General features: G+C 38.8%; 1 protein-coding gene across 1 annotated transcript in view; it reads right to left on the bottom strand.

Annotated features, from left to right (window-relative positions):
• Positions 1 to 15,196, bottom strand: part of LOC127454862 (exocyst complex component 5) — a 30,276-nt gene extending 15,080 nt beyond the window's left edge. The window contains exons 1-9 of the mRNA XM_051722344.1: positions 15,030 to 15,196; positions 14,515 to 14,609; positions 5,975 to 6,122; positions 5,632 to 5,826; positions 2,372 to 2,436; positions 1,074 to 1,102; positions 869 to 978; positions 725 to 769; positions 13 to 153 (exon numbers count right to left, since the gene is read on the bottom strand). Of these exons, the coding sequence (XP_051578304.1) occupies positions 13 to 153; positions 725 to 769; positions 869 to 978; positions 1,074 to 1,102; positions 2,372 to 2,436; positions 5,632 to 5,826; positions 5,975 to 6,122; positions 14,515 to 14,609; positions 15,030 to 15,056 (855 nt within the window). The 5' untranslated portion in view covers positions 15,057 to 15,196. The remainder of the gene's footprint in view (positions 1 to 12; positions 154 to 724; positions 770 to 868; positions 979 to 1,073; positions 1,103 to 2,371; positions 2,437 to 5,631; positions 5,827 to 5,974; positions 6,123 to 14,514; positions 14,610 to 15,029) is intronic.
• Between the last annotated feature and the right edge of the window lie 71 nt (positions 15,197 to 15,267).

Below are 15,267 nucleotides of genomic sequence, written 5' to 3'. Positions count from 1 at the left end.
ACTTGGATATACCTGGATTTTGTTCTCAAAGATGCTCTGAATGAGTTTAGCCATGACAGTCTCTGGACTGCAGAAGACCTCTCCCACCTGCTTATTAACACGCTGACACAGAACGGCTACGTCTTCAAACACATCATTCCTCATGTATGCTCCCTAAAGACAGAGACACACTGATGACATAGTGACTAAACAGACATCAGTCCTTTTGTTTTCTGCAGCAGGACCTAATCTTTTGCACGCTTAAAATCGCCGCCATGATGTTACAGTGTAGTGGGTGATATCCAGAGTGTTGCTATGCGGTTACTAAGGTGTTCCGAGTGGTTTTATGTGTGTTGCTATGAGGTTAGTAGGGTGTCCTGAATGGCTGCTAGGGCTTTGCTAAGGTGTTCTGGATGTTTAGTTGTGAATTCCTATGTGGTTGCTAGGGTGTTCAGCATGGTTGCTAGGTGGATACTTACTGGCTGAAATCAAAAGAGCCCACCCTCCAAGTCTCTATGATATCAGGTTCCTATATGGCTCAGGGACCTCCTTCAATGTAAGTCTATGTGATTTTTCTGCACGATTTGACATATCATTCTTGTACAAATGGTGCATGACGAGTGTACATGAGTTTAATACTTGCAGTAGGGTTAGGTGTTTGTTCAAATCCATAAGCCTAAGTGTGAGCAACAGTAATAGTAATGACTTGCCTTAGCAAGCACCACTTATAATAAAAAATGCACACCTCTTGGCATTGCTTGATGTAGACATCCACACAGTGGGCATAACCCTATGCAAAAAAAAAAAAAAAAAAATAGAAGAATTAATTGAACATCATGACAAATGTACACAAAAAATATCTCCAATATCTCCAATATCTCCAACAAACCTTAAAATGAAGCAGGACAGCCGCCACCTCACGCATACGTCCAATCTCTCCCCTTCGCTGAGCTGCTGTGAACTCCTGGATCAACTGACGCTCAAGGTCATGATATTTACCTTTCAAACAAGCACAAAGTTTATGTTAACACTTTCACTTATGTTGCCGAATGGGTAAATAACATTGTTGCTTTGTTTAGTCTACGGCTGCTTACTTGCTATCTTGGCCTTGACATCAGAAAATCTGAAAAGGGGAATAGAAAACAAGCATGAGAAAGAAAAAAAACAGAAGGTATTCTGTTTAAAACAAATCATCTTTCAGACGTAAACTCTAAAAATTGCAGACACAATCAAAACAAAAGATGTGGATGAAAAGTGTTTGTTGTATTGTGTCTTGATCATTATATTAACATTGCATGCTTAGAAGTGTCTCATGTTCATTTTCTTCTACGAATAGTTCACCCAAAAATGAAAATGATGTCATCATTTATTCGCCCTCATGCAATTCCAAACACGTATGAGTGACTTTTTCCATGAAACACAAAAGGACATATTTTGCATAATTTCTTAGTTGCTCTTTTCCATACAATGAGAAAGGATGGTGATTTATACCGTGCACACATGCGTGGACGTTGTATTTTGGCTTCGCTATACACAGCGCATAATTTTAATTTAAACTGACTGATCTCAGTTAAGAAGATTCTGTGCTGTCAGTAAAGGGTTAAACTTTCGTGTCATGTGACAAAACAACATGGCACCGAGTGTCTTTGGGAGGAACGCCAACAAAGCTACATCTTTTAAGAAACCTAATTAAGTTTTTACATTGAAACCTACTTGAGTCAAAAGATTAGAGTCTCTAGTTTAATCAAATATGCCATTTTTACCATTTTAGCTATTTATCGTGAAATGCCGGGCTGCTAAACACAAGGTACACTAATGTGTACTTTTGCACATTTCTTCCATAGAAATCCTGTATTTACTGTGCATTATTACATTGAGAATCAATGGGTTCTTCCAAAAGCTGACCAATTTTGCTTTCAGAGGTTTATATGGAGTTAGGATGAAATAAGGTGCATTTTGAACTGTTCGGAGACCAGTGCAGACAGACAGCACACTGGAGGTTAAGTAATTCACTAAATAGGGAGTAAGGGAGTATCCTATAGCTCTCTTTGTAGCTAAATGCATTCACTCCTAAAATCCAGCCAAAAGTTTGGTTTCAGGCTGCAGATGATGTTTAGACCACTCAACATGTCTGGCAGACATGGGACAATGGTAATCAGTACATAGATTCAGAATTTATAATGTTTAATTTTATTTGGACATGGTTGGCAATGATTGGATGATGCTGACCTTTACTTTGAATCAGAATTATGTTAATTATTCTAATATAATGTCTGTAACATCTCAAAATCAGTGCTACTTGTTTTATGAGCTCGTGTAAAAATGGCACACCATTATTATGACTTCTCCGCTCCTTGCAATATGGCCTAGACTTGGTCTGCAGGCCACTTACCTATCAAACGGCAGCTCCTGAGCAATCAGGTGCAACTTCTGAATGATGTCAGCAGCTTCTTTTATCTGTTTGGGATGAGAAGAGAACGTGATAAGAGAAGGCAAATGGACACTACGGGACAGACACCTCAAAACATGAACAGAGGCCAGAGGCAGAACCCTTAAATCTGGGGATCGGCTTACAGTAAATCTCCCCCTCCCGTTCATCCCTCGCTCTTCTCGTCCACCACCAGGAGGATAAGAGTGAGCTCAGCCCTGCACACCTGAACCTCATCAGCAGCACACCTTAACCCCTGTCCGTCAGCCGCTGCCCAGCCAACACCTTACGAACACTCATAACTATTAAGAATGGACTATGGCTAATCCCTTGCTAAATCACCTCCCATAATCTCTCCCTATGGGCAAGTGGGAGGTCTAGCCAAAAACAGGATCCTGACAAGAGCCCCCCACCTCGACCTTCAAGCCCGATGCACCAGAAGAAGAATAAAGGCAATCCGAAAGGCCCTGCCATCCACACATCCTCTGTTCCCGCTCTCCTTTTCCTGCCTGCCTCAGCTAACATCATTATTGTGCTCCCGTGAGGTGGATCCATTCCTTTTCTGCTCTCCTCGCCGAGGTTTTCTAAGTATCTGTCCCCCAGCTAAGATTAGCTAAATCCCATGTAAGTGATGTAGCCGTCTCCCAGCAGTAGGGGTTTTTTACCGGCACTTGTCTCCGCGCTGCCTGGGCCCAGCCCTCCCTTTCACAGGGATTAACCCAGCCCTTTCCTCCGTTTCCCCCCTTCAGCGATTCACCGGCAGCACCACTCACTTGCTCGTTTTTCTCCTCTGGAGGCGTGCTCATTTTGAGAAATATTAAAAAGTCTGCAGGGTATATTCCCACATTGCTCTCTAGAAGTATGTTGGTGGCCTTATGCTAATAGCATCAGAAGATGTAAGGCTTGCCACCCAGGGTTGGTCATATCATTACCGAGTGACTTGAGAGATTAATTTATAAAGTGGCATTTCCAATTAACTTGGCGTACATCAACATCTAAGCAGGCTACATATATTAGCCTGCAGCATCCATTACGGTGATGTGCATTACTATAACTTCAATATCCACCACTGTCTAGAAAGTTTTCACTGCCTAAACTATCATGTAGACCCAAGGTACTCAATCCAGCCTGTCAGACTTTAATTTGTGGCCCCTGACATGCCTTATAGTTATAAATGTATACTTAGTATAACTTAGCTTTTTTTTTTAATTAAAGGAATATTACGGGTTCAAAACAAGTTAAGCTCCATCGACAGCATTTATGGCATAATGTTGATTACCACACAAACTAATTTCGACTCGCCCCTCCTTTTCTTTAAAAAAAGCAAAAATCAAGGTTACAGTGAGGCACATTCAATGGAAGTGAATGGGGCCAATTTTTGGAGGGTTTAAAGGCAGAAATGTGAAGCTTATAATTTTATAAAAGCACTTACATTAATTCTTCTGTTAAAACCTGTGTATTATTTGAGCAGTAAAGTTGTTTATATCGTCATTTTTACAGCCGTTTTAGGGTTTGTTGACATTACAACATCATGGCAACGAAGTTGTAAAATTGTCTATAACTTTACACAGAAAAGGTTAGAAAGCGATTTTATCACACTAAAATCATGTTAAAACACATATTGTTTATGTCTTGTAATCATGTTAACACACATATTGTTCATGTCTTGTGGTTATACTTTTGAAAGTGAGTATTTTAACATTTACGGATTGGCCCCATTCACTTGCATTGTAAGTGCCTCACTGGAACCCAGATTTTTGCTTTTATATAAGCAAAGGAGGGGCAGGTCAAAATAAATTTTTGTAGTAATCAATATTATGCCACAAATGCTGTTGACCGAGCTTAACTTGTATTGAACCCGGAACATTCCTTTAATTTTAAATGGTCCTGAGGTGTTACAAATGAATTAAGTACAAAACAATATTCCATGTATTCTCTCAATCAAAATGAGGACATTAAAGCTGCATGTATAATTGTAAAGGAGGGCATGAGGAGCAGTCTTTCATCAAAGGATTTTAAATGTGTTTGTTCTGGACTTAATCATTGCTTTATTCATTTAGTGTTTAGTAGTTGTGTTAATTTCCTGATTTTAGCAGACAGTATGTAAACTCTAAGGAAACACGCACACTCCCAAAGGGGGAATGCTCATTTTAGCTATGTAAAGGAAATATTAAACATTTTATATACAAATAATGTTTTAATTTTATCTGTCCTATTTGTTGTATTTATTGATTCTCGTTTTAACTTTCGTTCTTATTGATTTATTGAAAGTAATTTTGTACAAGAATGGAAAAGGGTTGATTTTTATTTTTTTTAAGAAATGGTTTGTTCCAATTAGAAGAGGCCGGAAAAAAGTGACAATAGCCGCATTTCCATTATTGGGCCAAATGAGGGCGTGCTAGTGCGTGCCAGGGTCAGTTGCGTTCCCACTGTGACTTCCGGGGCTGCTTCGTGCCTCCTCTGGGCTTCCTCGGGGCCAACAGCCAAGCGCCCTGGCCCGCCGATCACCCTTAGTCCAAAGAAGGCCAAATGGAGATTGAGGCGGGGTCAATGTCAAAGGCGGAGTTTTGCTGAGTCAGGTCAGATGTTTCAGCACCAAGATATTCATTTCCCAATTTTTTCATATCTAGCTACCAGCTTACCTCAACAGATCAATGGAGAATCGTCAGCGTCTGCTGAAACTAGTATGTGATTAAGTATATTGTCGCTGAACTTGCCAAGTTGTGTATCCAATGCACAACTGTACAGGTTCGGGAAAAACTATAAATAAATTGTGGGCACAGTACAAATCCGTGTTCATTTTGAGGGCTAACTAGTCTCCAGAGTTTGATACCTCAGCTTGAGTTTCTCTCTTGCTTGTAAAATGGGCGGGATGTGTGACGTTGGCACCAGGGCGGCGTATTAAAGGAAGGTTTTGGAGCAATGCTGTGGGACTATTGGCCCGAAGTTGGGAATGCAGATCGACTCTGGTCTTGTGGGTCGAAGTCAGAGGCTACTGGCCCTGGCTGACCAGTTGACAGCCTTGGCCCATTGATGGAAAAGCAGCTAATAATATTTATAAAAGAATTGTAGTAGAGCATGTCAGAGCAGAAGACATTTACAGGGTCGATTACCCCTGTATATAATTGCAGCTCTTTGCATCTGTTGTGGCTTGAATGTGGTGCTCTTGGCTTCTGAAGTTGAGTAGCCCTGATATAGACTGTCTAGTTATATCTAAATCTGACCTTGTCAGGATTGTTGAAGACATCACTGCGCAGCTCTCCATCCAGGAACTCGTTGAAGTATGTCATGAGTCTCTGGGCCTCAACAGCCCTCTGTCTTGGGGTATTCACTCCTTCAAGCTGGTCTCCCAGGTGACAGACCTTAGTGGCCACATAGCTGATATGTTCATCCAGCTCCTGGAAGTGCTGGAAGGCCACCTTTAAAATGATTATAAGAAGGAACTTAAGGTTTCATGGGTTTAAAAGTTCTCTGATAAGGCTTTTCATATGTATCAGTTGAAAAATCTAATAATTGTTTTTGTTTTTTGAGGTGTTCAAATTATGCAAAAATGTAAAGGCCACTGACTTGGTTGCTTCTCTGCAGGTCCTGGACCTTGTGGGCGAACTCCTTGGCTTCACGGTGGCATTGCTGCTCCAATTTCTCCACCTTCCTCTGGATCCTTTCATCCAGCTGTTTTAGCTCCTCAATGTGATTGACAAACTCCTCCAGCAACCTGGAACCAAAGGCGGGACTATCACTATGATACAATGTACAATGTTTTTACAGTAAGACAGTATTTATAACCAACATTACCAGTGTCATTAATTCTCATTCGACCAATGATACAGCATAACGGCATAGCTAGTTTACATAGTTGGCTCATATAGGCCTTGCAAGGCTTAACAAGATTTATGCTTGTTTTGTAATGGAGGCAATGCATGATATCAGTTGCAATGCTTTATGTCAACACTTTATGTCATTAAGCATGCACTTAATGAGATGCATACAGACAATGCATCTTCTAAAAGGGGTGCTGATACATTTGGGTGCTCATACAGTGCAGTTAAAGTGCAGTGGATTGCACTTCTATTTTGCACTGCTGTTTATTTTCTGGTTTAAATTAGATTTTGAAACCAGATTTTCAATGTAGACTCATACTTTTGAACTACACTGTGTTTATGTGCTGATTAGGGATGTCAAAAGTACCGGTTCTTCAGTATCAAGTAAAAAATAAAAAAGATGTCACTTTCGAGCAACGACTCAATTCAATAACCGCACGCTGTCAGACTAACACAAGAAAAAATGTATGCACAAATAATCCAATTAAAATCGTTATAGGTCCTAGTATGACTATTAAACCACAAAGGGATACAATTTAATTAAATAAATATACTGTCTGCATGTGCTGCACGCTTTACAGTGAATTTATGAACTGAAGCCACTCATATGCTATGATCCACATTAAGGGCATCACGTGCACTGTAGTGCATATAATAATAGATGACAAAAGAGACGCTTATTCACTGTGAAGAGCATAGAGCACACTATGTTTATATAATAAAATTGCAGCATTTTGCACTTTAAAAATCACACTGGCCATTTAAACAACTGCTTATCTGGGCCTGGGTAGCTCAGCGAGTAAAGACGCTGACTACCACCCCTGGAGTCACGAGTTCCAATCCAGGGTGTGCTGAGTGACTCCAGCCAAGTCTCCTAAGCAATCAAATTGGCCCGGTTGCTAGGGAGGGTAGAGTCACATGGGGTAACCTCCTCATGGTCACTATAATGTGGTTCTCGCTCTCGGTGGGGCGAATGGTGAGTTGTGCATGGATGCCGCGGAGAATAGCGCGAAGCCTCCACACGCGCTATGTCTCTGCGGTAACACGCTCAACAAACCACGTGATAAGATGCGTGGGTTGACGGTCTCAGACGCGGAGGCAACTGAGATTCGTCCTCCGTCACCCGGACTGAGTCACTACGCTACCACAAGGACTTAGAGCGCATTGGGAATTGGGCATTCCAAATTGGGGAGAAAAGGGGGAGAAAATATTAATATATAGATTATATCTAGTAGATCAAACCCTTGCTTCAAATGAGCAAGAAAAATCCTACTTTCCATGATTTGTCCCCTTTGAAGAGAAGGTCATAATACTACTGGCATCGATGATTCACACAAGAACAAGCTCTACGGGGTACAAAGACATTTGTAATTGTTGCAAATGTTATTGATTTATTCATTATTATTCTATGTAACATTATATGTGAAAATTTTCTTTTGTATCTGTTCAGATGGGCTATGAGGATAGTAACTAGCCACATGAAGTTGAATTGCTGACAAAGTAGATTTTAACCAGAACTCTGGAGTAAGTCTCATATATGAAAAGTACACTAGTGTAGAGGCTTTGGAGAGCGTTACAAAGAAAACTCTTTGTGTGAAGAGAACACCGCAAAAGGATCCATTTCACAGCCTGATTTGCGAGATGCAGGTTTACATCCCAAATTATGTTAGCTTGGGTAGCATGTAATCTGTGGGAAAACATTATATAATACCTGACCAATCACATAAAAAAGCCTGAAGCTCTGTTCCCACATCCTGAAACCAGCTCAACGGCAGGGATCAGTATATGCCGAGAGATTCATTTATCTTTTATGAATACTTCTTCAAATAGGCTCTGAAAAAGTCCAAGGAACTGATCTCAAACTGTGAAACTTAAACGCATCCAAGGAGAGCACCTTATTTGTCGATATCATTCAAGTACTTACCTCGCCAGCAAATCAGCTAATGGCCTGTTACCATAAATTGAGGCTCTTCATAAAAATGGCCTCTCATGCTGGGTGTATATTTTGGAAACCTCACACATACAACCAAAAGCTTCGTCAGCTGCATTTCAAAGAACTTGAGGACAGCAAAGTCAAAAGCTCCAACTCAGCAGGTTTGGATTCTCTGGGTGGTAGCAAAACATTCTGAAGTGATGAGTATATAATCTCATATCATCGTAATTCCCTGAACGCTGCTGGCAGCTTAAGTTCTTTTTCCTCTCCATCTCTTCCCCTAAAATTTGTTCTCTTCCATCATTTGTGAGTCAATGGCTCGCCCGGCTCACAACAGCCTCTTCATGGTCAATTATTTGAGAGCTCGCTGTAAAATTTGGGGCGATGTTTCTGCTCTGGCAGTCAAAAGCACATCTGCAGTGACTATATATTGAAGTAAACTTATTGTCTTTTTTATGCTTCTGTTTTCAACAGTGAAATGACCAACAAACCAATATGTTGTGATTACATCCAGACAATAACATTTTGATTAAAAATGAACTTAAAATAAGGCCCAAACAGAATTTGCACACTTTTTTTTTTTTTGCATTTTCTGAATGTATTTAAATATAGTAAAATATTAACATAGAGCTATTAGTGCCGTAATCTTATTAGTTATTTAAAGGCAGCATAATTATATTATAAAGTATTTAGTAAACAAAATCCAAATCTGAGCTGTACAGGAACAGTTTCCATTTGGCAGATAAAATAAAGGTGAAATTAAGTTATTTTTCTTTTTATGGTGCAGCATGAGTAGACTTTGTGTACATAATCTTTTTTTAACTGTAAGACATACAAGTTTAAACAATTTTGCAATTGATTGCCTGTTTTAGAGCTTTCACGATTATGACAATTATTTTCCATACAAATATTCGTGCTTTTGTCATAGGTGTATGAGTGCTTCATAAACCTTAAAGTCATTTATTCATATTTACCTATTACATGATTTCCTTTAAGGCTATAAAAACTAATGAATGACATTAAACATAATATTTTAAATATCAAAATTCTTAAAATATCTGTCTCTCTTTTTGATCAACTTTAGTCTTAGTCCATCTTGCATTTATACTTTTGTTGTTGGAACCCAGCCAACCTGAATAGCTATTATATTATGTTATGTTATATTGTATTGTATTGTATTGTATTATAAGTATGCAATAGTAAAATATTCCAATCCAAAATTCTTAACTTTCACACATTACTTTAAGGCTCTTCGATTAAGCCCACGAGCCTTTATTTCACATGAAGAAAGACTGTTGAGATTCTGTGTTTCTTCATTCTATCATCTCTGGCTCCTCTGTGTCACTGCGTGTCATTAACACTGCGTGTATGAACCCACAACAACAAATAACATTTGTCATTACACAGTCTGTGAATTAAAGTGAAACTTGTGCACTTTGCATTCACTAAAATCCTTGTTTATATTTTTGTGGGAGTTTGGTGCGAACCTTTCAGAAGCAGTTAATCTTTACGTGTTCTTCAGTAGCTGAACTCAGTGCGGTCCGTGATGAGTTTAATTGAATGAGACACTCAAATGCACCGTTCATTCCCTTATTTGGACAGTAAAATGTGATTGGAATTTAAAGTGCACAATAATAATAGCGGTTATCTCAAATAACCACAGTTAGATCAAATAACCACGATCAGACGATTATTTATTAATGGCAACACGGCAAATCCTAAGCCATATTACACACTCAACAGGCTTTGACCAATGCATTTAGAGGACCTTTCAAGTAGAGATCTGCACTGGCCTTAAAATTAAATCCGAACCCGACCTGTACCTGAGATTGTGCGAACGAACCCTTTCCGACCCAAATGGTACCTTCAGATTTTAAGCCCAAACCCGAAATCACTCACACCATTTCTAATTTCTTCTCCAAGCAAGTATTGCTGCAATAGGCTGTATTTTATGTATGCATCGTAGGCAACATTCGTAACAGTATTGTAACAGTAAACAATAAAGCAGGGCAGCCCCTCAGCACACCAGAGCAGAAGGGAAAACATTTTGACTTTTATTAAGCACGTTTATTAAATTGCTTGGTGCAGAACATTCTGGAATTATGCGTAAAAGCGTAACTGTCACATAAAGTCCTTTGCAGCCTGACTGCTTCACAATGTCGAATCTTTGTTACATCTGCGTTAAAAGAAGCTAGATGCAGCGGAACTAATGAAACAGAACACAGGTGTCTCGGCATGCGTTTTTGAAACTTGAAGTTCTCTTTAACTTGACACAGTGTCTAAAAATGCGGGAGTCCAGCGAGAGATGCTGAAGAAACAGTGAAACGTGGTGCAATAGTCAAAGACGTATGTCCAGCGCATTTACATAGTAAAACAATGTAAAAACAGTTCAGACATACGCAAAAGCACGTACGGCGTGAACAGCCCCTAAAGGTCTTTGCACACCAAACTCGACGCGATTATGCTGAACGAATCGCCAACGAATGGCCCTTTCACATTAAAAGTGAGGTGAATGATCGTCATTAGCACATTCACACCTTTATAATAGGTGGCGCTGATCGCCAAGCAATTTTACCCCAGTATGGTAGGTGACACAAAGCACTTTTATGCTGGTTTGCCCTTCGCACATCACAGATGAGAAGAAGAACTTGACAAGTAAACAATCATGGAATCACAATAAGAAAAACAAGCAAGCAAGTTTTCTAGCGAGCCAATCAAAAAAATTAATCGCATCTCTCTACAAGCTGCAGCAGTGATGACGAGTGTGCTGTTGATTTTCTCAATGTCAAAGAAAACATTAGAGACACTTTTACAGACAGTATTATCATGTAGACACAGTCTGAGGGTTTAAAATCACTGCAAAATGCACACATAGGGTTGCCACTTTTGAAGTTGTAAAATAAGGGACACTCAAATGCGGGGATTGGGTGGAAGAGAGGATATCACGGCCCCTTACCACATCCTCCACAGTTGTAGCAATAAATGTGTTAAAGAGTTATTAATAATAAAAATGTTATATCCTTTCTTATATGCTAAAATGAGAACTTTTTCAATTATATATCTTCTTTATCTTAAGTATTCAGTACATTTTGGTTGGTTTATAAGTATTTTTTATTTTTTTAATCATTTTTATTTATTTTATCTATTTAATTTTTCCTTCATCTGTTCCTTTTGTCTTTATGAGTCGATCGGTGTAATTTTGCACATCTTATTGAACATTTATATAGAACAAAACTCCACAGCACAATGCGTGGACTTTTCAGACGGTCCCTTACGCACCATAGGCAAAATTTCCAACTTATATCAAAGTTAAATTAGCGATCTGGAACGATTTTACCGTAACGCCATCTGACCATCTTAAATACGGGACAAATCGCATCCCATATTGATTCGATACGGGATGCATCATTTCATCTTTAAAAACATGACGATCCCGTATTTTACGGGACGGGAGGCAACCCTATGCACACACATAATGACTGTTAAAAACAAATGTTGTCAATTGGAACAGTACTGATTATATCTTATTGCAATGTACATCTACTTTTATTATACATTTGTTCAAAATCCTGCATGTTACGAATTAAACGTGACGATTTCTAAACACTCTAAGAGTCTATATAATGCACACAAGACATTTGTTTAAAATCACTGTGTAATACATACACAATGAATCATTTGCTCAAAACCCTGCATGTTACAAATTAAACATGACGACATCTAAACGCTCCAAGAGCCTGTATAATGCAAACAATATAGACAAATCCCAACCAACAAAACCCATCTTTAGTCTGACCCATTTTTAGATCCTGCACTGTTAATGACAGTACAGCTGTTAACGACTGTTAATGATAGCACAGCAATAACAATGACATCATTTTGTGGAGAAACCACTGCTATTTTGGTATACAAAGGCACACTTCAAGTCACAGCAATAGTATTATCATTATTAATATTTACTTACGATTTTTTTTTCCTTTCAGTTTTTAAGGAAATTGATGCTAATGAAATAAACATACTCACTGCTGGTTCAGGATTTCTTCCTCGAGTTACTTCAGCATTTAGTTGTCAAAACAGCTTTCTGTGCTTTAGCGACAGCAGTTGCACTAGTTTTGGTAACTGCAGCGGCTCGTGATCCAAAGCTCACATTGTATTGGTAAGGGCATTTCATCACCGGGTGAAGAAAAACAAAATTGACACAATCACCGTAAAAAAACCTTGCTTTGTCGGCATGCGAATGTTCACTCCAGGTTTGAATTGGCTTCATAGGAATCCATAGTTTCGATTCAAAATGTTAATCGCGGCGAGAAATCGGGTTTGGTGTGCAAAGGTCTTAACTCATCCATGCACACGTAGCTGGGAGTGAGAGCATGTGCATGGAGCATGTTAGGTAGGCCTGTTTATTTTTTATTTATTACAAAACCTAACCCAAAGTCATACTTAAAAAACAGTCCTGAACCCAGCCCGAAACCAGGCGGTTTCTCGGGTCCCATTGGGATCCGGGTCAGGTTGCAGTCCTCTAATTTCCAGTCGTGACCTATTTAGTGTGATTACTGTATAAGGATTTTTACAAACATTATTAAAATACAGAACGATTTGCTAATGAATCATTCAAACCAATTTGTGAATCAGTCTAGCAAATTGTTTTTAAAAATGATTCACTCACGAATCGGATATCACTATGGCTTGCAAGCAAGTTTGATTTATTATAAGAGCAATATCTAGCCGATAAAATATTTTAGAGTAAAGCATAACTAGAAAAATGAATCTTCATTATAGACAAATGACTTTTCCATAACGTTTCAGATTTATTAATTAATAGGAATTTTTCAGGCCTGGAAAAAAATATATACATATTCACTGGCGACCAAAAGTTTGAAATAATGTACAGATTTTTCTGTTTCGGAAGGAAATTGGTACTTTAATTCACCAAAGTGGCATTCAACTGATCACAAAGTATAGTCAGGACATTACTGATGTAAAAAACAGCACCATCACAATTTGAAAAAAGTCATTTTTGATCAAATCTAGACAGGCCCCATTTCCAGCAGCCATCACTCCAACACCTTATCCTTGAGTAATCATGCTAAATTGCTAATTTGATACTAGAAAATCACTTGCCATTATATCAAACACAGCTGAAAGCTATTTGGTTCGTTAAATGAAGCTTAACATTGTCTTTGTGTTTGTTTTTGAGTTGTCACAGTATGCAATAGACTGGCATGTCTTAAGGTCAATATTAGGTCAAAAATGGCAAAAAAGAAACTGCTTTCTCTAGAAACTCGTCAGTCAATCATTGTTTTGAGGAATGAAGGCTATACAATGCTTGAAATTGCCAAAAAACTGAAGATTTCATACAAAGGTGTACACTACAGTCTTCAAAGACAAAGGACAACTGGCTCTAACAAGAACAGAAAGAGATGTGGAAGGCCAGATGTACAACTAAACAAGAGGATAAGTACATCAGAGTCTCTAGTTTGAGAAATAGACGCCTCACATGTCCTCAGCTGACAGCTTCATTGAATTCTACCCGCTCAACACCAGTTTCATGTACAACAGTAAAGAGAAGACTCAGGGGTGCAGGCCTTATGGGAAGAATTGCAAAGAAAAAGTCACTTTTGAAACAGAAAAACAAAAAGAAAAGGTTAAAGTGGGCAAAGAAACACAGACATTGGACAACAGATAATTGGAAAAGAGTGTTATGGATCTTAACCCCATTGAGCTTTTGTGGGATCAGCTAGACTGTAAGGTGCGTGAGAAGTGCCCGACAAGACAGACACATCTGTGGCAAGTGCTACAGGAAGTGTGGGGTGAAATGTCACCTGAGTATCTGGACAAACTGACAGCTAGAATGCCAAAGATCTGCAAAGCTGTCATTGCTGCCCTCTTTGAGGTAGTTTAAGAAGTTCTGAACATTTTTTTCAAATTGGAATAGTAATGTTTCAAGTTATTAATGTCCTGACTTTACATTGAGATCAGTTGAATGCCACTTTAGTGAATAAAAGTACCAATGTCTTTCCATAAGAGCAAAATCTGTACAATATTCCAAACTTCTGCCCGCCAGTGTGTGTTTGTGTGTGTGTGTGTGTGTGTGTGTGTGTGTATGTATATGTATATATATATATATATATATATATATATATATATATATATATATATATATAAAATTTCCCATGACCATGGGGATGCAGCCTTAAATTAATACAATAAGTGTAGAGTAGAAAAAAAAAAAAAAAAAAACTATGGATGATGCATCTTGTCATTTCTAAGAAATGACAAAAAACAAATGTGTGTTACCTGATAAACATTATGGTGTAATCGAATGCAAATCAAAAATCTGGTTAGAGACTCACTTTTTGGGGTCAAATGCCTCTGCTCCTCCTTTGGAACCTCCTCCAGGAGTTCTCCACGCCAGTCTTTCAATATACTCATCAGCATCAAAAGGCTCCTGGTGAGAGAACGATTATAAAGAGGAATATGCATATTCGGGATATCTAACTGTTTTAAAAGGCACAGTTAAAAGGTATCATGTCTGTTTAATGCAACTCTCAATTACTGACAGCACAAGCCAGTGGTAACCTAACAAAAAATGACTGCATGAAAGGTTATGAATAATTGTACTGTAAATATCGTATGACAACCCCAAATAAAACACCTGGGGTGAATGTTTATGTGGCAGTGTAGTGTTCAGGTTCGGTATATTTTCTCAGCAATGCTTTTCTACTGCTTGCAAGCAATATAAACGACGTAAATACGTGCACTTAAAGTGAGCACTAAGGACGTACTTATACGAGCTACAGTATAAAAAAAGCTTGTTTGAAAGCTGTAGCGCAGACTGAATTAGCTATTTTTGAAAACACTGACTTACCTCGAATAACTGAGCAGTCGTAGCCATATTTTACAGCGCCAGAAAGCAAATATAAGTCCGAAAATACTCCTTAATGCCGGCCAATTTCAAGAAGATATTTTGCACTTTGTTTACTTCTATTATGAGGACAGCTGCCTCCTGCATCCAGCTACCGGGGCCGGAAATAGAAAGAAAGGATACAGGGTGAGGATACGGACCTATGTGCTCGCGAGCAGGTCTGAGATCAGCTTTAGCTTCT

This window comes from Myxocyprinus asiaticus, chromosome 17, assembly GCF_019703515.2.
Source record: "Myxocyprinus asiaticus isolate MX2 ecotype Aquarium Trade chromosome 17, UBuf_Myxa_2, whole genome shotgun sequence".
Classification (NCBI taxonomy): domain Eukaryota; kingdom Metazoa; phylum Chordata; class Actinopteri; order Cypriniformes; family Catostomidae; genus Myxocyprinus; species Myxocyprinus asiaticus.
Note: the sequence above shows the minus strand (reverse complement) of the source record. Positions and strands in the feature narration are given on the sequence as shown.